The sequence below is a fragment of the Bombus flavifrons genome, chromosome 10 (assembly GCF_040668555.2).
Source record: "Bombus flavifrons isolate JBK064 chromosome 10, iyBomFlav1_principal, whole genome shotgun sequence".
Taxonomy (NCBI): domain Eukaryota; kingdom Metazoa; phylum Arthropoda; class Insecta; order Hymenoptera; family Apidae; genus Bombus; species Bombus flavifrons.
In genome coordinates this window covers 4,193,989-4,218,489 of record NC_138451.1, presented here as the reverse complement: position 1 = coordinate 4,218,489, position 24,501 = coordinate 4,193,989, and the positions used below count along the sequence as shown (strand labels likewise).

At 28.9% G+C, this 24,501-nt stretch overlaps 3 protein-coding genes across 24 annotated transcripts; 2 read left to right on the top strand and 1 right to left on the bottom strand.

Moving 5' to 3' along the window:
* The first annotated feature begins 276 nt into the window (after nucleotides 1-276).
* LOC138183767 (metaxin-1) lies at nucleotides 277-9,261 on the top strand. Of its 15 annotated transcripts, none has more exons than XM_069121132.1 (6): nucleotides 277-482; nucleotides 1,722-1,873; nucleotides 2,250-2,491; nucleotides 2,583-2,748; nucleotides 3,092-3,469; nucleotides 5,833-5,968. In XM_069121132.1, the coding sequence occupies exons 2-6, from the start codon at nucleotides 1,796-1,798 to the stop codon at nucleotides 5,896-5,898; spliced, it is 930 nt and encodes a 309-aa protein (XP_068977233.1). In that variant the 5' UTR covers nucleotides 277-482; nucleotides 1,722-1,795; the 3' UTR covers nucleotides 5,899-5,968. The 15 variants fall into 15 exon arrangements, 12 of the variants coding, with proteins under 12 accessions (XP_068977233.1, XP_068977232.1, XP_068977236.1 ...); XM_069121131.1 differs by lacking the exon at nucleotides 277-482 and adding an exon at nucleotides 1,124-1,234; XR_011174143.1 differs by lacking the exon at nucleotides 277-482 and adding an exon at nucleotides 5,552-5,651 and having other exon boundaries at nucleotides 1,572-1,873; nucleotides 5,833-5,933.
* Vps45 (vacuolar protein sorting 45) lies at nucleotides 5,939-11,172 on the bottom strand. Its single transcript, XM_069121129.1, has 8 exons — nucleotides 10,893-11,172; nucleotides 8,671-8,869; nucleotides 8,024-8,173; nucleotides 7,462-7,841; nucleotides 6,997-7,269; nucleotides 6,729-6,893; nucleotides 6,419-6,648; nucleotides 5,939-6,286 (listed from the first exon to the last, which is right to left on the bottom strand). Exons 1-8 carry the CDS (start codon nucleotides 10,983-10,985, stop codon nucleotides 6,088-6,090), a joined length of 1,689 nt encoding a protein of 562 aa, XP_068977230.1. The 5' UTR covers nucleotides 10,986-11,172; the 3' UTR covers nucleotides 5,939-6,087.
* Nucleotides 11,173-11,772: 600 nt separating this feature from the next.
* On the top strand, nucleotides 11,773-23,784 carry ZnT63C (solute carrier family 30 member 1). 8 transcript variants are annotated; one of them, XM_069121277.1, is made up of 9 exons: nucleotides 11,871-12,142; nucleotides 15,890-16,084; nucleotides 20,743-20,933; nucleotides 21,141-21,363; nucleotides 21,425-21,686; nucleotides 21,811-21,928; nucleotides 22,192-22,407; nucleotides 22,630-22,740; nucleotides 23,462-23,784. In XM_069121277.1, exons 3-9 carry the CDS (start codon nucleotides 20,757-20,759, stop codon nucleotides 23,657-23,659), a joined length of 1,305 nt encoding a protein of 434 aa, XP_068977378.1. In that variant the 5' UTR covers nucleotides 11,871-12,142; nucleotides 15,890-16,084; nucleotides 20,743-20,756; the 3' UTR covers nucleotides 23,660-23,784. The 8 variants fall into 8 exon arrangements, with proteins under 8 accessions (XP_068977383.1, XP_068977378.1, XP_068977380.1 ...); XM_069121278.1 differs by lacking the exons at nucleotides 11,871-12,142; nucleotides 15,890-16,084 and adding exons at nucleotides 19,389-19,710; nucleotides 20,308-20,391; XM_069121283.1 differs by lacking the exons at nucleotides 11,871-12,142; nucleotides 15,890-16,084 and adding exons at nucleotides 19,871-20,391; nucleotides 22,806-22,908 and having other exon boundaries at nucleotides 23,462-23,604.
* Nucleotides 23,785-24,501: the final 717 nt, after the last annotated feature.

Below are 24,501 nucleotides of genomic sequence, written 5' to 3'. Positions count from 1 at the left end.
ATAGATCTTCGCAAAAAGAAGTCAAATACAAATGATTTCAATCTGAGTTTAATAGAATAATAAAATATAATTCTTATTTTAATGCTTATCTATAAATATTTGTAATATTTAACAATTATTAAATTTACGCTTACAAATATTGTTAAAATATTTATAAAAACAACTGAATAACGATTGAAAGTATTCCAAAATGAAATAAATATAAATACTACCTTAAAATAACAATTGCGTACAATTATAATTTTTCGCTTTGTGATAAAGTCTACTTACTTTGTATTTTATACGTAAGATCGAGTGAACTCTCTCGCTTCCAAAGAAGTATGGGAATAGTAATCGGTTCCAGTAGAATGTACGTAGTAATATTTGCAACCACAATCGAAGAAGACTATATGCGCCATCTGTAGTATGTACATACCGCCATCTAAGTTTTCATGTCGGTGCGGTTTATTCTTTAAAGAAATATCAGTCTTCTTTTTTAATAGGTATTATTAAATATTATTTATATATAATACTTGCAAACAAAAAGAATACAAGCTCTAACTTCATTGTTAATTTCAACAAATGTACATTTCTTATTATTTAGAACAAATATTAGAAGTGATTAGCGACTAATACTACTAACTGATTTACTAATATAATAGTGAGCAATTTGTTCAATACCTGCGATTTTGTTTAAACTTGAATATGTAAAGAAAGCTACTTGAATAAGCAAGATATCATAAAAAAGAGTTACGTACAACAATTATGAATACTTTTAATTGTACTTTAGAACTAAACCTAACCTATCCTCAATCTAGAAAAAATCCCCAAAAATTTCATCATTTTTGCTTACTAGAGTTAAATATAATGCTAAACCGTTTCTCAATAATTCAAACTGGCTTAGATGAATAGTCGTATTAATTCGGAAGTTGTGTGGCCAGCATTCCGCTGCTTTACCTAACTGAAATCCAACGAATTTATTCAGTTATTCTTTAAAGGGACTAAGCAGAGAAATGCTGTCCGTCCGCCTCACGGTGACCGACTTAATACTAGTAATAACCCAACCCAGTTCGAAAACTATGGTCGAGCGTCGGTTATATGTACAGACAAAAGTTGTTAAAAGTGTTGAGCTTTATGATATATTTCAAAATCGATGAAATGTATCGACATATTTCAAAATGAATCACAAAATAAAAATAGCGAAATTTTCTAGGATTTTTGTTAGATTGGAATTAGGTTTAGGTTTAGTTCTAAAGTAAGATTAAAAATACTTATAATTATTTAAGATACCTTTTTGTGATATTTTGCTCATTTAAATAGCCCTTTTTAATATATTAAATTAATATTTAATATATTAAATTACGCTATTTCTTTGTAACAGAAATACCTATAGATGTCTTTCAGTGAAAATTTAGTTTTCACTTCATAAATTAGTAACATATGTATATATAATAATAATAATAATTATTATTATTATTACTATATTGTAATTATTATGTATTACATTTATTGTAATTTATTGCAATTGTTATTATATTATATTAATCTATATATGTAACATATACTTTTATATATAACAATATATATAATGTGTATATATATAAATATTCGTACAAATAAATAAGCAAATTTGAGTTAATCTTCTTTTGTTGATTTCACAAATTAATTCATTGATTGTTTTCTGAGAAGTACACCAAATCTTACATCTGGTTTAACGACAAAAATCTTTGTTTACTGTATAGTGAAAAGAAGCACGTGTGATTATTGTGTACTTTAATTTATGAAATAAGTGATTAATTTTTTTTATTTTTTGACAATGGACACATTTGAATTAACTATTTGGGAAGGTGATTGGGGTTTACCGTCAGTTGACACGGAATGTTTGCAGGTTTTGGTATGTAATTTGTGTATAGGTTATAATATATTCTCATTGTCACAAAACGTTATGGAATATTTTAATTACTCTTATATCTTGTAAACAAGATGAATGGTAATTTCAGTATTTTAATAAACATTATGTATGTTACCTAATTTTTCATTATTTGAGTACTGTTTATAAATATGTATTAAGCGTCCGGTCCGCGTGCTTGTTGACACATTTACGATCATATTCCATAAAATACTTCTCGCCAGCTGCTCATAACAAAAACCATAATGGTTCAATAAGATAATTTGAACTTACTTTAGTTTTTTAATAATTTGTTCTTATTATCATTTATCAGTTATGGATTTCTATATGTTGATCGGTACTATATTTCTTATTTTTCTAGGTTTATGCCAAATTTAATGATATACCTTTGAAAATTAATGCAACTAGTAATCCATTTTATGGCAACTTACCTATACTAATAACTAATGATGGTACATTTAATGAAACCAAGAATATAATAGAATATTTTAGAGGAAAGAATTATAATACAGAACAGAATTTAAGTCGAAAAGAATGTGCAAAAATTATGGCTTATGGTGTAATGTTGAAAGAAAAATTATTCCCAGCATTGCAGTTCATTTGGTATGTACATTCTCTTATTACAAGGCAAGAGTATGTGAAATAAAATGCAATGGAATTGTATTAATTAAAAACGAAATATTATTATCTTTAGGTGGATAGATGAGAAAAATGTGAATGAATTAATAAGACCATGGTATTGTAAAATACTGCCTTTTCCATTAAATTTTTACTATCCAGGAAAATTGGAACGACAAGCTCGAGCTTTGCTTGAAATTTTGTATCCTGTAGAAGATGATATAAGTATCATAGAAAATAAGGTAGTTAGACAAATTAAGTAGACTGATTTCACAAATGATAATACTAACATTATCTTATAATATTAAAATTTAATAAATGAATTTAATATACTTACATATACATTAATATTTTAATATAAATCTGCATATTTGTGGTAGTTATTCTCTACTACTCCTAATATTTATAGTAATAAATATTAAGTTGTTGCATAAAATCAATTTCCAATAAATTCAAATAATTTTTTAACTCAAATGCAAATTATTGAAATTAATATATTTTTCTCAATTGTATATATCTTTGTTAATTACTTAAAGTACAGGATTTTTCATCTTATATATAATTCTGATATTATATATGTAATAGGTTTACTCTGAAGCACAGAAATGTTTGACACTGCTATCCATAAGTCTTGGGGATTCAGTATATTTTCTAGGTGAAGAACCTACTCTATTGGATGCTATTGTATATTCTTACTTAGCACCATTGCTCAAAGCTCCTTTGCCGAATCCAGCATTACAAAACCATTTAAAAGCCTGCACAAACCTAATGTCGTACATATCCCGCATATCGGAAAAATATTTTTCGAACGAATGTTGCGAATATAAGACCAAAGAAAGTGCTCAAAGTATAAGAAAATATGCACAAAATGAATTTCCTAACAAGAGACGAAATCAGTTCTTTGCTGGATTTTTTGCTACTTTGGTGATGGCAACTTACGCATTTTCAACTGGAATATTAAAGGTAAATACTTTTGATGCAATACAATGAATAACATAGATAGCAATAATTTCTTTACAAATTCAGTAGATATTTGTGTTTTAGCGGTAATGATTTGCATAATACAGTAAGTATGTATAGTTTTCGTATTGTCGTAGATCGTTAATGAATTATAATTTATAAACAATTTTTATTTATGACGAAATTTTACGCTGCTCATTTTTTTCGTATACGTTTCTTCGAACAAAGATTAGTGTTTACTTCTAAAACGTGATCATAATACTTACACTAATTATGTATAGCTAAGGGTTAGCTATAGGGGTGGCATACATGTGGTATTCGTCATAATGACGGTCATGATTTCCTAAACATTACCGATAATCTGACAGAAAAATTTTCTTAAGAAAAATTACTTAACGTTGAATCGACACAATCAATAAATCGAATATAATAAATTCTAAAAAGCGCTTTTTCAATTAGAAAGTCAGACACACTCACTTTTTTTAAATAACACAATATAATTTTTTATAGCCAGTGTTGTAAATTTCATCTAGTGGACCACTTATTGATAAATAAAGATAAATGCATATACATATGTAAAATAAGTAATATATCTACAGCATTTAGCTTATTCAAAACGAAAGTATAAGAAAGTGCCGACCATAATACATAGTGACGTCGAATATAATAAGCGCTAATAATAGTCAGAAGGTTAACTATAATTACAATAATTACTGCACCAATTTCACATGACTTTCTATAATCTAATGCGCCAATAGTATATATGTTTATACAGTATGACTTACATTTACGAAACTATGAAATTAATTATTAGGAGGAATATGCGCTGAGAGAATGGAATATACTTATGTTTATTTTAATATTATAGTGGTACATACGCATCCTGCACGGAGCCAAAATGCACGTTTAGACTAGCGTATCTTCTTTATGTGGTTGGCTCATGGCATAATATGCAAGTACATATATCGTATTAGTTCGTATAAGATCATAATCTATTTCGTAATTAAAATTATAGAATTCTAGGATATAAAAGGAGCGGCATTTTGAAATTCTACATGCAATTCCTAAAATTAATATAGAACATTGCGATCGGATTCACGTACATTTTGAATCATTTCGTACTTTGTATTGTATCAGTCATTATAATCTACGGGTTACATTCCCTTTCAAACGTACTGTCGTATCATCATTCGGATATTCAGTAAGTGCCTAAGAACACCCCGCGTCACTCATACGTAAAACAGAGCAAGAATCATCGCTAAATCGAGGCTTTATAATTCTTGCAACTAGATTTATAATTCTTGTAACTTAGATTATTTCAAGTTACATTGTAGTTTTGATTCCTTGTTAGAATATACTCGTATTGTTAAGTTTAATTCGTATCATTTCTTTCAAAATCCAGCCTGTAGTTATTAGGCGGTTAACCAATGGATATTTCGTATTGATACATCTTTGTGGCTCAAGGTAAGTAAGTACTTACTTTGCCGCTGTAATTATGTGCGCATTTTGGTCGATTTGTATTAATAATGCATGAATGTTATGAAAATACGTAAATTAATAGCGAACTAATTATCAAAAGCAATATTTACTATCTATAGAATTAAAAGATACATGTATATCGTATGAAACATTTTTTATGAAAAGTGTTTGATAGGTAATTTAAGGGAAGCTTCTATAAACTAAAATAAGACGAAAATACAAAATTGCATTTGGGGTTTTCGTTTCTTAATTACTGAAATTTAAAAATTAATTAAAATATTCTTGAGATTCGGTAAACTTCCACGAACAAATTATTGAATACAGCTTAAAAGACATTTATATATATATATAAGAAACAAATTATGATGTATTTACAAAACGTTTTCAAACAATACTCTATATTTTATTTATGCTTACAAATTTTAAAAATTTGATACAAGTAAGATATTTACACTTTTCCTGTTTATAAGTAAGATAATACATACATATGTGAAGTTCCCTAAATAAATCACATTCTATTTATTTGAACGATTATAATAAATTACTATTTTAAGACATGCAATATTTAGTAAAAATAAGTGTATTTTATCGTAAAAATGATTTTAGAAATGGAAGCTGGTAAGAATTCCTCTGAAACATATAAGGGAATAAAATATCAGAAGTTCTATATTCATGGATTTGAGTTTAAGATAAGAAGAAGTTACACGTATGTAAAATAAGGCCGAATTTTAATTAATCATGTAAATATTTTGATTCATTTTCATTACTTATACAACTGAATGCAATAGAAATCAGAGATATTCTGTCCAGCAGATTGTAATGTGTAATTTTAATTATTGACATTTATGTCATGTTAACGTTAGAAACATACGAAATATATGTTAAAGGTACCGATAAAGGAGAATGAAATTACAAACGTACCTGTTGAAGATGCTCTTACCTACGACGAATAAAATGAAGAAATTGGGAAAATTACTTCATTGGAAACACAAGTTTTACTTAACATTAATATAATTTCCTATTTTTTTAATACTACAATTTGTTTTTAATATTGTTATCAGTGGAATATGATTGTAACCATTATAAATAATCCCAAATTATATAAATAAATACTTAAAACCAAATTATGTACAAACAATGTTTCAATTGTTATTGTTTTTGTATCGCGATAAAATGCCTGAAGTAGCTTGTTGAATCTCCTCTAAGAAACTTGTAGAATTATGGATAGTAGTGCCACCTAAAATAATTTTTATCCCAGGATTTTGTTTATTTAAATTATGGACTGTTAAACTTTCTTCATATGTTGTTCCTCCGATCATAAAAACGATGATATCTTGTGGCCTGTAGAATAACAAATACACAGTTACTAATATGCACAATAGTGCACGCACACACACGCACAAATTCCTAATTATAAATTTATTAATTAATTTTCTATTTTGAATTCCATAAAATATATCACATACAATTTACCTTTTTGACATCATTGTATTTCCAAGATATGGAAATGTTTGTAAACTTAACTTTCCTTTTATTAAATCCTCAAGTGTTTCATTCAGTAATGGCGTATGTTGGGTATAAATATTATCTACTCCACTTAAACCTTTGAATAACTTTTTAGTAATCTTGGCTACTGCTTCTCGATCAAATAAATTATTTTGCCTTGCATTAATTCCGCTATATTCTAATATGTTGTATACTAGCTGCAATATCATTTTGAAATTGTAATAAATTCGAAGCTTATACCAAACTCACGAATAAAAGTCTATTCATTTTCATATACCTTCAAAAATTTTTCTGAAACACCTCTGTTTTTTAATAAGTTCAATAAACCATTGATATCATTACTTGCATATTTCTCATAATGAAGCGCATAAAGCATGACCAATCTCACAGCATCGATTTCTCGTATTTGTTGATTATTAATAAGCTCCCTTATTTTTTGTAGCTTTGATAATAAAGAAAAACGTATAATTATTTATTGTTAAATAACCGTTACAAAAGCATAATAATTTGCAAGCACAATTAACAACTTCTTAAATTTACTACACCTGCATAGAATGGTCATTTTGACAACTAAGTTCCTGTTCTAATTCCGATACTTGCAGTAAATGATGTTTTTCCACAAGAGAAGATAGTTCGCCAACTACTGTCACATGTTTTGATACCGTACCAGATAACTTTTTAAATAACGGATAAGTTTCGACGAAATTTTTCATATCGGCTATACTTTCTACTTTCTGATGTTTCTTAGCTTTCTTTTGAAATTCATCCATCAATTCTTTTATTGTTTGCCCAATTTCGCCAAAATTAAGATATAAATTCTATTCAAAAATATTTCTGTTTTAAATATAAATTATACTAATAATAATTAGAAAATTATTATTATACATATAGCGGAATCCCATATAACGCGAAATGTACCTTTCGTTGAACGTATATAAGGAATCCTATTATATGTATCTATATACACATATATAAAATCATCAATAAAACGATAATAGACATAGTCTTACACTTGCATAAAATTCATCATGTTCTGCACTAAGAACAACTTCTTTTAATTCCTTCGAGATACCCTTCACATGTGATAAATTAACACGATTGTTGTTAATAGTTAATAATTCATGAACCATTGCTTGATAAGTCCACTGATTTAATAAGGGTGTAACAGGATCATCTCTTCGATCAACTATTAATAAAATCGGACTAGAATCCTGTCTAAATTCGAATGAATTCGATTCTTTACTTAATACTTCGCGTATTTTTTCTGATAATCTCTTTGCCATCTCAGAACTATTTTGATAACGTATATAAGGACATCTTTTAATTGATAATAAGACTGAAATTAAGCCTAGGACGGTTCTGTGTAAATGTACTGGATTCCATAGCAAGCCTTAGAAAAAAAAATTATTTTTATTTTATTTTTTTACATTTTTCGCTCTCTATTTTGCTTTCATTATTACATTACACCAGTTTGGTGTAATATTTATTATCAAAAACTTTATAATAGATTTCTTAATCATTTTTTCACGTAACGATTCTCAATTAATTAATTAGTTATCAAAAATTCGGTACCTTGCGAGCATGTATTAATCCCAAGTGAAAACAAATGCGGACTGATAGCTAAATAATCTGCGTAATATTCATGAACTTCTCTTACTACTTCTTGTTCATCACTTTCAGCTAGAAGTTTGATATCAGCCTTTGCGATAATATTACTGAAATCTAAATGACAATATAGTGATTATAGCCTAATAGTTGATTGATATAATTATTATTAGCATTTTACAATTTCAAAATAATTGGGAATTATGGAAATAATAACAAGTAATCTCCTCTCTTTTCACCTATCTATATTTAGTTACAGGTCATCTAAAGTAATATGATATACAGATTAGCACTTTGTACAGAAATAAGGTCGAAACACAAAACGCTATCGTTAAACAATACGAGAAATACATGCATAGAACAGTAGATATTAAAAAAATTTACTATCTAAAAATCAAAAAGTACTATAATAAATCACGAACAAATCATTTTTGCATTATGTTAATTTTAACAAGTGCTATATAAATACTGTGGTACATAGTTTTACTTCCTGTTCTAATACATATGCTTTGATGTGTATATTTTGCTGATAAGTTTGGTATATTTTAGTCTGATACATTTTAGAATACTGGAATACTGAATTTAAGAATGCAAAATTTTTTGTAATTACTTACAAATATAGTATGTGCCATATTTGGGACACCTTAATTCGTTGCAGAGGTATTCGATATTTTCTTTGGTTGGTCTTATGAAAACTATACATTTCAAGTGCTTTAATCCTTCGTTACGAACATTTGTGTCAATCCTTTCGAATAAATAAACTTCTTTAAGAAATATTTCCGACTGACTATATAGTAAACTCACGATACTTGTCTGGAAATATACAAATTATAAACTTTCCTTTGAATTTATATATGTATTTGTTTTTACGTAACTCGGTTATCTTGGGTATCATCAATTACTTAATTACTAATAAATCATTGTAAGATTGCTTTAATCAGATTGTTAAGATTTTTTGGATTAGAATGATACCACGATATTTAAATTATTTTCTACTTGTTGTAGACATTCTGCTATATTTCACATGCTTTTCCTATATCTTGTTCTCATCCTCTGCTTCTTTATTGCAGGACGATTCGAAATCAGATAATAGCGGCTAATTCAGGAAAACTCGCCTGTCCGATTATTTAGTAAAGCTCGGTTCCAAATTGTGCGACCAATGTATTTTATTATATTATATTTGTAATAAAGACATGAAACAATTATCAAGTGAAAATATCTCAAACCAAATTATCTGCTAGTCATTGAAATTGAGGAAATTAAGTCAAATTTATCAATATTCAAACAAGGATTTTAATCTTTAAAAAATTGGAGCTTCCATTGTTAATTTAAATTTTTACGTATTTACATGTAGTAGTAAAGATACAATACAGAGGAAACTATATGATTAGATAAACGTTGAAGATCTCTTACTAATTACAGGATGTAGACTACACTGTAAATAAAAATTACACAGTTCAAGCATATATTTTGGCTAATGTATACTTCAAATTTAATATTTATAGACAAGAATATGAATAAATAATGTTATTTAAGTATATTAAAGATCAAAATCCAGTTTAAATTCTACATCAAATGTTCTGTCTTTAACATATTTTTTATATGGTGGACTGAGAATCATAGTAACCCAGGTCAGTCTACTCCTGCTTCTCATAAGATGCTGTTTTATTATGCACTTTAAGTTAGATTTTGTTTAAGCTGAATGTTGGTTGTTTATTACAGCATCCATTCATTGTAGTATATATAGAAATATGTGAATCTTCTAATATTTATATTGATATATACATTTAAGGGAATTCCACTCCAGGCAAAGTTATCATTTGATACAAATAACATATAGATAATAAAAATAATCAATTTACTTAACTATATTATCTATGCATGTTAATGTCACAATTAATGTCATAAATAAATTTTTTCTAACAAGAGCTATGAATAATCTAACATTTAAAGAAGGGGTAAGTTGCAATCGTACCAGCATTTGTTGTAATACCGTAATGTTATTAATAAAAGCTATTTATTGCTATGTTTTTTAATTGTGATATTGTTTGCCACATATTCCACCTTGATTCAATATACATAATGAGTTATATTTTATATAAAATTAAAAAGAATATTTCTCCTTATTACTATTATTATACATTTATCAATATTATTCATAAACTGCAGATGTTCAACAAATTTAAAATAAATAAAGATATATAAAATCAACATATCTACAAATATACGCATATAGATCTCAACCATTATCAAAGAGTTTATAGACAAAAAAAGAGAAAATGCATGATGCTTTACTCAAATAGTAAAATAGGTAAATCATAACAATATTTAACATAACAGCAGTTTTATAATTAACTAACATTATCTCAATAAAAATTTAAAGTAATGATCAAAATCTTATAATCTACTCGCTATAAATTTCATTTCTTAGAAGTATGTCAATGAAAATGTTCATATAGTTCGATACTATCATAGAAGCTCAAGATTTGTTTATATGTACATAAGATTTATTTATAAAAGTTTAGAATTATTTATATAAAGAAAAAATTTCACGAAGGAGGAGAATATATCAATTAAAATTAATATTAATAGAAATTAAAGTACTATAAGATTCAATAAGTATAACAAAAAAAGAAAGAGAATTCAATACAATTGTAGTAACTTTATCAATTTACATTTTTCATTTTTTATAAACAATAATACAATGTATTTTATTATTTGCATACATAAGATGAATGAATATATTATAAAAGTTCATAATTTAAGTTGTTCCATGTAATTATATTTCAGTTTGTAATTTTTAAATATTATTTATTATAGAAAATCTTGGATTTACCGTTTGTTTATCCATCAAAAGAACTTTCATACCAGGTCCACTTTCTTCTGTCATACGAGTAATATAAAATTTTAATGCAGTAATTAAATTCATTTTATCTTAATTTTGTTTAACTATCTGTAACTAACAATTACATCTTGTAAATTTGATAATAATTATGTATTTAATCTACATATATTACAAATTATGAAAAGCATACACTTCCCAAATGTAAACACCACCTACTATCGCTGGTCCAAAAATTTACTTTGAGAAGACCAAGATAAGGCATATGTAGTAGAATTGCGGAACTGAAAATGGAACTAAAATTACGAAATGGAAGGAACATAGGGAATAAGTACAGTAACTAGGGAATAAATGTTGAACCAGTTTTCTTCTCTATAATTTTCAGAAACATTTGTGTATTACTAAATATTTTAATATCTAAGAAACTGAATTTCTTATTTGTCAATATATTATATATGTAAAAAATATTAAAATCTTTATACAATTATTCGGTTCATTTTTATTCTAGTTATTATAACTTAAACGTATTAATTGATATTTCACGCACAATATACAAGAAAAATATAAATTATATCTTTTTAACCATCTCTTGGTATTGTTTTGTCTATGGTATAAGAAATCTCAAATTTCAAAACACAAGTTACGATATTTGAAATAAATAAAGTGTTTACTCAATTAAGAAACATGTACTTTGTGAGTTAATTTTTGACTTAATTCTAAACGAATAAATTTGGTTTTGGTAGAATTTTTTATGTCATTCTGCAGTCTATAGATTTAAAAATATACATATATATGCTTAAAAACAATAGCAAGGGAAGTTTACCTTCTATACAAAGTATATAAACATAGATTAAAGAAGAAACAACTCAGTTCATTTTTGCTAGTCAATTTCAGAACATAATGTATCATTATGGTTACTGTTGGTAGTTTCAAAAAAGTATAGTGATATTTGATTATCTATCTTTATTGTTACTTTGTTAGTGGTTTTGTAACGTAACGTTATACAAGAATTTTGTTAAACTGAGATTAAATGTGAATGTTTCGTACACTTTAGTTCTTTAAAAATGAATTGAGATAGTTAGTGTTTTGGAGTATTTAAAAAAAATCTAATGTCAGTTTTTATTAGTTCTTGTACTCGTGAATACACATCAGTACTGTGTAACATGTCCATAAACAGTTCGTGTTGGTGTTACTCGATGCAATTTTGATACATTATAGCAAGAATTATAATATTTTATTATAAAGTAAGTATAACTATTGTGTTTATAACATCGTGTTTATAATATTTATAATGAATCTCATAAGAATGGAGCAAATAACGTTGTTATTAACTTATGAAGTATTTAAATGTTGTTTCTAAATATTGTTTTACGAGTATTCTCTTTAAATATATGTAATAATATTTTTTGTTGTTGAATAAGGTTGTGTTCTAAAGATTATAAATTTTATTATTATTATTAAATGTGTAAAACAGATTGATATGTTACATTAATAACATAATAAAACATATTCATTATTAATTTTTGTGATTATATTTACTATCATGTTTGTAATATATAGTGGCAATCATCAACATTTGTAAAATAAAAACTTTTTTACAAAATATAATTTCAAATGTTACGATAAAGATTATACTTAATTTCTTATAAATTTTATAATATATATGTTCTATTTCTGTAGAAAGACAGAATGTATTAAAACAACTATTAATTCACATAATGCATAAAATATTTGAGATTTTCTGTTGATCTTATTATTTTGATGTTTTTCTTACGAAAGTTTAACATTATTACTAAAACATTTGTACAATTAAATATAATTCATTATTAATAAATTATATAAAACAGTGATATTATCAAATGATTCAAAAATACTATTGATAAAAAGTATTACATGTGACATAGTATTAATAGCCAAATCTGTTTACCTATATTGTAATCATCACAAGGGCCAAATTAATCAAAGAAATCATATATTGTCATTGAACCATTTTGTTAAAAATGATGTTAAAGAACCATTAGCTTTCACACTGATTTTATTGATTTTATTTACAGTATGTTTACACTTGACAGTCAGATAGAAAATGGATAGCATGTTATTAACAAAAAAACATGAAATTATTCTTTATCTAACCTAGATAAGATGAAGTACCTAACTTTATGTCTTTAAATGTTTCTTTATTAATAACATGTTTTTAATACAACTAATCTAGGCGATCTTATTTAGTTGTATAATGTCAAAGTAATGATCGTTCGTTACCATTTATTTGCAAGGTACTTTAATAATCCGTTGATCTTCTTTATCTTAAACTACATTGTAATTGTGTATTTATGTTACTTGAAACTAACATTTTAATATACACGTAAAAGTAAATAGTAAATAATCTAAGAACAATATTAACATATAAGCATGAATGTTAAGCAAGTTACAAAAAAATATTTTGTGTATACAGAATGCTCATTGTGATCTAACATATAAATTGTGGTCTAAACAATGTATTTGATATTTTTGCAGTTTTTGAGAAAAATTGCCTCAACTATAAATTTATGGTTGTTCATGTCAAGTGTACAAGATCTGTTTTAGATAGGACATTTCATGACTCACCACGATCATTCTAGAAATGTATTACTGCTTTTTTGTACTGTACATTATAAAAAGTTGGAGTTATAGCCTTCATTTTTCCAGAATGAGTGTAATGTAGGTTTGTTGAATCCAATGTTAGTGTAAATCATATGTGTGCCTTGTTTAATTTACGATTCCAGTCATCACATTTTTATTCAGAATATAATAAAGTAGAACATACAAGAAATATCACAATGTACAAAATATTAATACCTCAATTTACTAAGACATTGATAGATATTTTTATTGATATTCCGTGTTGAAAAATCCAGAAATGTGATCCTTTTATGATAACAAAAATGAATTTGAAAGTGTCATTTGTTATCTGTACTTATCACCAGAAAAGTGACAATATTTTCATGTAGTTACGAACCACTCAATGACATCATCTTATAGCATCATGTATATAGGTACTTATGTATAACGTTGATATCAAAACTAGTTCTTGTTAATTTGCTGAAATGAGAAGATATATCACGCGTCTATTATATTTTTGGTAGTAGCACTGTGTTGCTATTAGTTATTGAGATGTATTAAAAATATTAAAATTAATAAAATAGTTTATAATTTATTTATAATTTATAATTTATAAATAATTACATAAGTACTAAGTATTGTAATTAAAAGAAGAGTTTATTTTTATATCTAAAATATTGAAGAATTGAAAAGTATTGCATTTTAACATGAAAAATAGTTTCTAGAAAATATTATGTTGGTATCTTTTTATAACATAAATATTATCAACAAGGCTCCAAATGTTCACAAAGGACTGTATTTTAATTGTTGCATCCCCATAAATGGGGTGGGGGCTCTCTCAAGGGGGGATCAGTCAAGCGAGTAATTTTTTCCTTTTCAAGATTTGTATCACCTTCACATCTGTAAGACAATATTAAATTAATGATAACAAATTTTTAATTTTTATTTTTTTTGTTAATAAAGAATTCTTCAATATGTTGATAACATCTTTCTGATTAAAATAAGATCAAGCCCGATATTATCATAAAGTTTGGTTACATTAATTTAATTTGTCAAACTGTCAACAAAATAAGTATAAAGACCTTGAAGAGTTGTGTTTACCAATCGTACTCGCTGGCTGTTCCGTAGCAGATATATTGGATCCACAATTGGCCAGAACTATTTGCCAGCAGTTCACGATCAATTCGCGAGTTGCTACAGATTATTCATAAACAGAAATATCATTGTATTCATACTAGAGCTGACAATTCGTGAGCCAGATACGAGCAGATCTTTGGCGAGTAAATCTTCAGATGTAACTCATAGCTGCGGTGTTCGCTGACGAGTTCGTCATACGTTATTTGTTGCTCACAAAAGTATCCTTTCACTGCCGATGAACTCAGCATTGAGTAGTCTTTACTGTATTATGTCAAGTATAGTATTGCCTCGTTAATAGACGCATTTCTTGCTTCGTTAATAGATGCAGAGTTAACCCCACCATTAGCCGAAACTGATTCGCCAGAGCGAGCGTCTTTGCTATCTCTTACGCGTCATCGGCGATATCTCGGTTAACAATGGGTGATAATAAGAAAAACATAATTTCCATGTCTTTTGTTTTAAAATTATTCTATTATTTTAATCAAACTTCTGAGATTTTTCTCCAAATTTTCAATATTAGGACATCTCATATTTTATTTATCTTTTTTTTTTATTATTGCTTAGTCCGTGCCTTTCGGCTTTGGACGAACTTTCGGTTTTACTTCTCTTATGTCTATTTCTCTTCTTATATGTCTACCTCCACTCTTTTCCACTCTATTCTATTGCATCCCCTTGATTATTCTATCTCTAAAACTATAAACTACAAATTAGCAACTAATGACTAAAAATTATTGCAACTTTGGTCTTTAGCCTCCTTGCTGTGCATCCTTCCTGTTGTTTGCCCTTCTCTTCTCTATTATTGTTTTCAGTCCTGTTAAACCTTCTCCAGTCTCATTTAGCGTTTTTCCTATGTAGGACATCTCATAAAAAATGCCAAGTTTCTTTTATATTTATGGCAGATCATCGATATCAGCAGTTTATATTTCTTACTGATTTTTCGATGTTCGATAATGTTTTATGAAGTTCCTTTAGATCCCTGTCACGATCCGATTAAAGATGGCACACGAGTTAGACGAGTTAGGAGAGAAGAGTATACACTAATTCTTCTGAAGATTTTTTCGGATAATTCGTATGAAATCATTTTTCTATTTTCTGTACAATATCTTTCCTAGACGCTTTAGGTACCAATGAACGATAGAATGATTCGAGCTAAGTTTCTCGATCAGTTCTTTGAGACTCTAACAATTAAATTTTGTTTAGCTGTTCCTGTCACTGTATCCTTATCGAATTCCATCGGTCTTCCTTCACTTTTCCAGATTTTACAATTTACTCTAACTTTCCATCCCGATTCAACGAGGTTTAGATCAGTGAGATGGAGATGGCGACCATACGAGATGTTATAAAGTTAATCTCTAAAAGAATCTTACACTAAGGAGACTTCTTTAAAGAGTACACTCCTATTGGTATCCTAGACGTATTCTATAATTTCAATAAATAGGGTGTTAAAGCTGGTAAGTAAAATATTTATCAATCCAAATTATTCTCTTCCTCTCCCTTTTTGTTATTAATATTACCATAATCTAGACTAAAAGTAACCATATATATTTCGCCAATTAATTGTTTGTTTCATCGATTGTGTTTTAGTTCCTTGCCTTAATTGGTGCTTGGCATATTTGTTGTTCATTTGTCCAATTTCGCATGATTTCACGAGCGTTTCACAGATATTGTGACTTATGTTTCTTGCAGTTTCTTTTACATGCTTTCCTTTGTAGAGGAAGAGGTTTTGCTTTTAGTTCCTATCCACCAGATCCCATAAATGTTTAGTAGAATCAATGTCTGACAATTGGAGCAGCCATAGAATCTTCAATATTGTCCTCTTATTCCTGTTACGTATAGTTCTTTTCAACACAATTTGGAACTATACCCCGGAGCACTGATAAACAGGTTGGTCCACCAATTTCTCTTCGAAGATAGAACATATGCCTTTAAACGTTGAACTTGTTTCTTTTTGAGTTCTATTCGAAGAATATCAACTCTTGTACAAAGCCTCTTTAAGTCGTCTTCGTTCGCCAAATTCTCCTTACTCGAAAATCCTAACTCGAAAATAAGACAATATCTTCCTAGCTTATCTGGATATTAATGCAGAAATTGTTATTTCAACTAAGACTTATGGCTTTTGTATTCTTAGCCAGAGTCTTAGCCCAACGATAACGACAGTTTTGTTTTGTAAGAATTTGTACCTAGTTCTCTTTGCAAACTTCTCGGATTTGTTCTATCTGTTTCAAGCAATGTTTTTGATATTTGGAGATTTTTACTTGTAGTCATTATAATATCGTCTGTGACTATGAAACATTGGGAATGTGGCAACGTTTAGGTTTGAATTTTATAAGGCTCTTCTTAATATTTCTTAGCAATCAGACGAAGATCCATTAACACTACTCCAACATATATCTCATGTTAAGATAGTTTCTTAAAACTTATATTCGCCTGTTCTGTGTTCGATACCAGCACAAATTATTATCGATTAAACGCTGGTTGATGAAATTGTTCCATATGTTGGATATTACTGTTACGTGGTTATCGATCGATTAGATCTGAAACCATTTTGGTAATTCGCGATAATGTTACATTTTTTAAGTATCATCGGAGTCTTTTATATTTTTTTAATTAATTCGTATAAGTATTACGTAAGTACGATGGGCCGGTAACTGTATGTGAGATGTTTTTCTTTTCCAGGTTTCAAAATGGGTATTACAATGGCTTCATGTCATTTGTTTGGGAAAATGTTGCTCCATATACACTTATATAGCTTCAGCAGGTATTTTCATGTTTTTTCTGGTACATAATTTTTTAATAACAACATATTTGATATATCTATTTCGTTCGGATCTGGACTTGATATGTTGCATAGATCTAAACTTGAGATTAATTCATGTAATTGTTTTTAATAATTGCCTGTAAGTTCGATGCCATTGTTGTCCATCTATTTCCTGTTTTACCTTGAGGAAATCTCGGTCAAAATTTCAATTGCTCTAGTTCTTGACGAAAGTATGAGCAGGAAGGCTAGTGACTTGTTGTAAATCTGATATAACATTGTTTCTTTTATTTCGAATGTTGGACATGTTGTATATATAATCCTTTATTTTACTGAAACGTCCAAGCTTTTGTCTGGACATGCTCTATTTGCTTTACTTGATTATTTTGCAATATATCATTCCTAATCTCTCGTACTCCATTTGATTGCTTATGTGTTATGCTTAATATACATACAAGTGCATATGTATATATATATATACGTACATAATATACATACAAGTTATACGTGTATTTAATATCTTTAATTACGGTTTTATATTTTTCGTTCTACCATGGAGGATTCCTTTTTACTTTCAGTCGTCGTTAGGAATCCTTCTATAATTGTTTTTCTTTAAATTCGTTCAGATTGTATACCGTGTTATCCTTGATGACGACTAAGGTTTGTTTACTTTTTTCTTATGGCTTTAATTACTTCGCTTAGTACTTTTTGAATATTTAGTGTGGAGCGAGTAGCGATAAATTGGTGCTAAGCTTTAGATTTTGACGGTTGATGATATTTTAATAATTAAAAGCTGAAGAACGAAGTTTCGTTTGATATTGGAACAAAAAGAAGAGGATTATTCTAAAGCTGGTGGCTTAAGATATTTCATCGAATTTATTCGCGATATTCGTCCGCTTCGTTTGTCCACTTTATATTCATTCTTCCTCCACAAAGTACACGTATTAATTATAAAATATGACTGTTAGCGTGGTGAATGCGCGTGATGTAACAAACAAAAATGTTGCTATCGGTGGGAGATTTAGTGGAAAGAAATTTTTACATCTCGTTGATAACCGTGTTGCGATCTTTCGCTCTTTTATGACTGTACGAATTTTTATTTCGTTGGAAATATTTACCCTTGCCAAAAAATATAACGAAATTCTTATGAATATGTTCTTTTCTGTTCCCTTGGCATTGTGTTATGTGTCTGTTATCCCTGGTCAAGTGGTATGTTAGCACTAAAAGTTGTTACATATAAGTTCTTGACCTAAAGTAAACAGGACTCAATTAAATGATAGGAATCAGTTACTACAGTGAAATACTTTCAGACCATTGCTGATAGTAAAGTTGGACAGAAAGATAAATAACATTAAACGACTAAAATAGCTTTATTATTCACAAGTGTTTTTCCTCGTCGCACAATATACGGCGAAAATTGTAGACTGAAGAGAACCGTGTAGATTGTACATATATCTTCCTATATATCTCTGCATATTACATTGAAGTTTTATTGCGAAGAATTACGTACGAAATCTACACATACACTACTTTTGTGAAGTTACAATCAATGTTAATATACAGTGTCAGGTGTGAAGGACGATAGTTATTATGCGTTCACAAAAGTATTTACATACTCTCTTGTGCTTAGTTGTACTTACGCGTGCTCTCGTGTACGTATTAGTATTAGGTCGTCCGAAAAGTATCTTTCTTTTACAGACCCGTCTTTTGTAACGATGCATCTTTATACAAATGAGAAACCTAATCTGTCGAACGTTGTGATCTTTATTTTGATAGAATAAAGTTAAAATAATAAAACAATATAAAACGATAAAACAATATAAAACGAAAAATATTGTGCATCCATTATTTCCTTATAAACGAAAGAAACTTTTAATATTAATAATATTACTTAATATTTGTACATAATTAATAATTCAGTGATTTTTTCGCGATTATAAAATTTTATTAACGAGTTGCTTGTACTTCAGGGTGAGTTACATTTGATAATGATTTGTGATCAGAACGCGTAAAAGGACTGGTTCCGGATACGTCCGGATTGTAGTTTTACGCGCTAATCTAGATAGAAATAACAATCAAGATTTGCAGAGTTGTTAACCAGCCTACCTATGCACCTTAAAATTTTTCCTAGATGTCGCCATTTCAGATAAGGGATAAAAGCGCAACCTTGTGCTCACAAAGATAAGAATGAACATTAGGCCTACCAGTGTTTACGTCGCGTCGTCTTATTCTTTTCTAATGATTTGATTTCCATCAATTTTAGGGAACAATAGGAGCATTTATAGGAGTTTCAAGGAACTAAAAAATCAGAAGCTAGTTCGCGTGAGTCGAAATCAAACCTTGTTATTCCAAGTCCATATAGCGTGTTCCGAACCTGTTAAATAAAACTATTGTACGAAGTACACAGGTGTTTTTCACCGTGTAACGACGTTTCTTCAGGACCACGTGTATTTATTCAATATTTTTTAGACGACACGTCAATAACACTAAGGCAACATCTCTGGTTTCAACATGATGTCGCTGCTCCTCGTTATGACGTACTAATTCGGAATCGGTTAATAATAATAAGAGGTTAATATTAAGTTTTACGAGATATAAATTGGTCGTGGCGGGTCAATTACCAAAACATTTTTTCTAAGAATAACGTATATATATAACGTAAATATACCGCAGACGTTTATCCTTAACGATGCCGATCACGTTGGAGGATAAACTACGTGAAAAATTGTTAATTAATTCTTATTATCATAACTCGTTTTCAAAGAGTGAAATATAATTACATTTGGCGAAATATAGCTGATCTTTTTACATCGTTAGAATTATATTCAACGCGGGATAAAATTTTGTCGTTGGTATCCACTGCTGAGTGTAACATAATAGTATGTAATATTTGTAAGGGACGTTTTGATGAAATTTTAGTTATAGAAGACCTTTCAACCGATAAAATTCTGTGGAAACTATCGTCGATGCGCAGGATGCCTATTTTTTGCTGATTTCTAATCGGTAATAAATTTCTAAATCGGTAAAACGAATATACTCGATAAATTAGGTATTGCAAGAACGCATTAAAATTACGATCAAAGTATATTTTTAATGATATCTGAAGAAGAAAGCAAATTGGAAAAATAGAGTTGTTTATGAATTTCGAAAATACAGTTTTTACATTTTCTCAATTGTCACACTTTGTATATTTAAAATCTTGTGTTTTTTCCTTTATTCTGTATTTACTATATGTTTTTCTAGATTGAACTTTTGACACAAAGAAGTTAGGTTAATAATCGTGCAATAATTCTGATTGTATACAATTTTATATTGTTTAGTTATTTTTCTATAAAATTGAAATATTATTTTTAGGTACCAACGTTACTATGGGTCGTTACACAGGAAAGAAATGTCGTTTATTAACGATGTTATGGCTCACCGGTCTATTTTTCCTAGTCGAAATAGTTGTGGGCTACCTAACAAACTGTATGGCTCTGATAGCTGACAGTTTTCATATGTTGTCTGATGTAGCAGCTTTGGTCGTTGCATTTCTTTCCGTCAAGGTAGGTAGAACAAGATAAATATTAAGTAATTGTATCGACTTTCAGCAAGAATTTATTTAGCATCATAATTCGTTAATTTGTAATTAACATTATAAAGCTCATCGCAATTATAAATTTTATATCTTGTGTTTCCTCAAATCCTTTTCTTTGATTATTTTTCTGAATATATTTGAGAGCATTATTTTAGAAATTCCGTCCTGTTTACAGATGTCACCAAAGAAATGGTCCAAAAACACATTTGGTTGGGCCAGAGCTGAAGTTTTAGGAGCTTTAGTCAACGCTGTTTTTTTAGTCGCATTGTGTTTCAGTATTACCGTGGAGGCGTGTAAAAGATTTATCGAAGTAGAAGAAATACATGAAGCGAAATTGCTTGTAGGGGTTGGAGCACTTGGATTATTAGTGAATATTATTGGATTATGTCTCTTTCATGGTAAATGTTATTAGGAAATTAATATTTTTCCTTACGTGTAGTCATATAATTCTGGTTGCAGAACATAGGAGTTCTCATGCACATTCGCATGGCATATCTCGAAGTCACAACCGATTGAGTACTCTAGTAGGAACGGATGACAATGAAAATGATGATAGTTATAGGCCATCGACGCCACAAGTCAAAAGGACACACGGCCATGTACACGATGCGAGTCAAATGAATATGCGCGGTGTGTTTCTTCATGTACTCTCGGATGCACTAGGATCTGTGATTGTGATAGTCTCTGCTTTAATTGTTTGGCTGACAGAATGGAAATACAGGTAAATATTGCATAAATTACCTAACCTATCCTATAATATAAATCGTATACTAATGTACAGATTTATTTCTATTTAACGATCTAATATCTTCGGTAGTACTCTTAATGTTTGTTTCTTTTTACAGATTTTACATTGATCCAGCTCTCTCGCTCTTAATAGTTATTCTTATTTTACAATCGGTATGGCCATTACTCCAAGAATCTGCACTGATTTTATTGCAGACTGTACCGACACATATTCAGGTAATTTGAATCATTCTAGATTCTATAATTTCTAGATAATATATGAGAAGTAATAAGAATAGTATCAGTAGTAATATCCGTTGCCGGGATTTTCTATTAACATGTACAAGTTTCTATAAACAGATCTATATCAAATAAAAAGGTTTTTATTATTTTTATTATCGAATTTTTTAGCTAATTGATCGTTGATTAATTTTCATGGTGTAATTTTAATTTTCATACTGTTTAGCCGTAACAAATCTAAACAGAATATGTTATTTTAGGTGGATGCCATTCAGCAACGTTTACTAGAAAACGTAGACGGTGTTTTGGCTGTACATGAATTCCATGTGTGGCAGTTAGCTGGTGATCGTATTATCGCTTCAGCGCATATAAAATGCAGAAATTTGTCAGAATATATGAAAATAGCTGAGCAAGTGAAAGAATTTTTTCATAACGAGGGCATACACTCTACAACAATTCAACCTGAATTTATTGATGTAAGTAATTTGTATCGTACATATAAGTATTACGTATTAGTGATTAATACAGAAAGTGATGTATTTAATTTGACGTTTTTTATACTATTGTATTAACATGAGTGTATATTCTACATAAAAATTGGATAAATATAGGATTTTAGTGGTAACAAAATAACGAAACTATAAGAAGATATAAAATATAATTGATAATTGACTGAGGAATTATTATTAATATTCTAGTACCACTCTAACAGCGAGGTCAAGGAAACACCGACCGAAGATTGTGTACTAGATTGTCCAAAGACTGACAAGCCTTGTAATCATGCAACATGCTGTGGTCCTTCTAAACAGGTATGTGCTTTCTGTTTTTCGATGTACCTTCGGTTGATTTAAAATCTATCCCTTCGCTTCTGCAGTCTAATTGGAAGAGAGATACAAATTCCCGCTCTGCCTGCCCTAAATCAAAATGTCTTGGACAATGTGTAGAAGCTATTAGATCAGATTCAAATACAGTTATAGGTAACTGTTATTTGTTGTTTATGTTTGATTATTCCAGCGTTATGCAATTAATATCATACAGCCAAATGGTAATTGTTTATTCGAAATAGTGAAACCTTTTTGTTTCTTATTGGACTGGAGCAAAGTCATTCTTGAAAGTGTAATATTATGTAATGTTAAGTGCAAGAATATCTATAAATATTCAGAAACAAGCTTTTAATATAAGTACTAATAAGTTTGATAGAAAAGTTTTAATTATTTATATCTTCTTCTTTTTTGCTTCTACTTGATCATCCAAAAACTTACCGTCAACTTCTAAAATAATTATGCATTCAAAAAAATATCAATGGGTTTAATATAATTTCCCCTTTTTATAAAATGAAACATGATATACGACTTATTTATTTCGTATGTGTATATACATATGGCATAGCATTAGATGGAGTGGGTTTCCAAACTCCCAGATACTTACTATGTTTTGATATATTTTGAATCGAATGTTATAATCTTTAAATTAAAGATTATAGGTATACTTTCTTGTAATAAATGTGGATATAATCTATGTTTCTTAAAGGGTCGTGAAACTCCATCACCTGGAGAAACACCGTACATGTGCAGACAACGAAACAGTCTTGCACGTTCCACTGGTTCAATAGGAGGAACCGAACAGCAGGAAGTAAATGAGATGGAACGCGGACATTTGTTATCACTGCCCGCTTCACATCACTCCGTCCAACTTCCACATTCACATGTTAATACACCGGTTGTCTAAGTTATCGTCATATTCTCGAATATCTACCTCTGTAACACAATCTGCGGCGCGTTACAATGTTATTATAAAAATTCAATAAAGTAATATACATACTATGTTTTATGGCTATTAAAGTCAACAGTAAATTTTCATTGCTTTTTATTATCTATGTATGTAACTATTATCTTAAGTTTTATAAAATTTGATATAATAAGTTTGATGTGTGGTATTTGTACAATTACTGATGGATTAGAAACAAAAATAAATAATGTTGGCCGTAATTCTACGAGCCTGTTCTAGTCACCATATAAAATTCTACTAGATTAACGAAAGATAAATAAATTATTCGAAGACTATTTAATCAAAGCGTTTTTACACTCTAAGGTGCAGACCATTACTGCTGACTTCACATCAGGTTCGTCTGTATACTCAAGCATCATCAGCGTAATGACAATTTTGGATCCGTGGCGTGAGCGATAAGATTTATAGAATGATTCATAAACCCTTGATTTTTACAAAAAGTCATTTCTTCATCTAAATGTACGTGCCTTTTATCAATTAGAGACAAAATATTAAAAATTTCTCATTGTTATCTTGTCTAAATTTTCAGAGTTCGTTGTCCTTTACTAGAGACATTTCAATTTCGCGCCAATTACTTTGCAAGAAACGCGCCACGCCGCCTCAGCCAATCAGAAAGTAGCTAGGCAACTTTCGGCGGGATGACAAATTACTGTAGTGTCGAAAAGCGTGATGTCAGGACGTATTACCTGTTTGAACAGCAAGATTTCAAGTACAAAGTGCTTTCTTTTTTTACGTTTATTTAATCATTTACGTTTATTTAATTTACGTTTATTTATTTATTT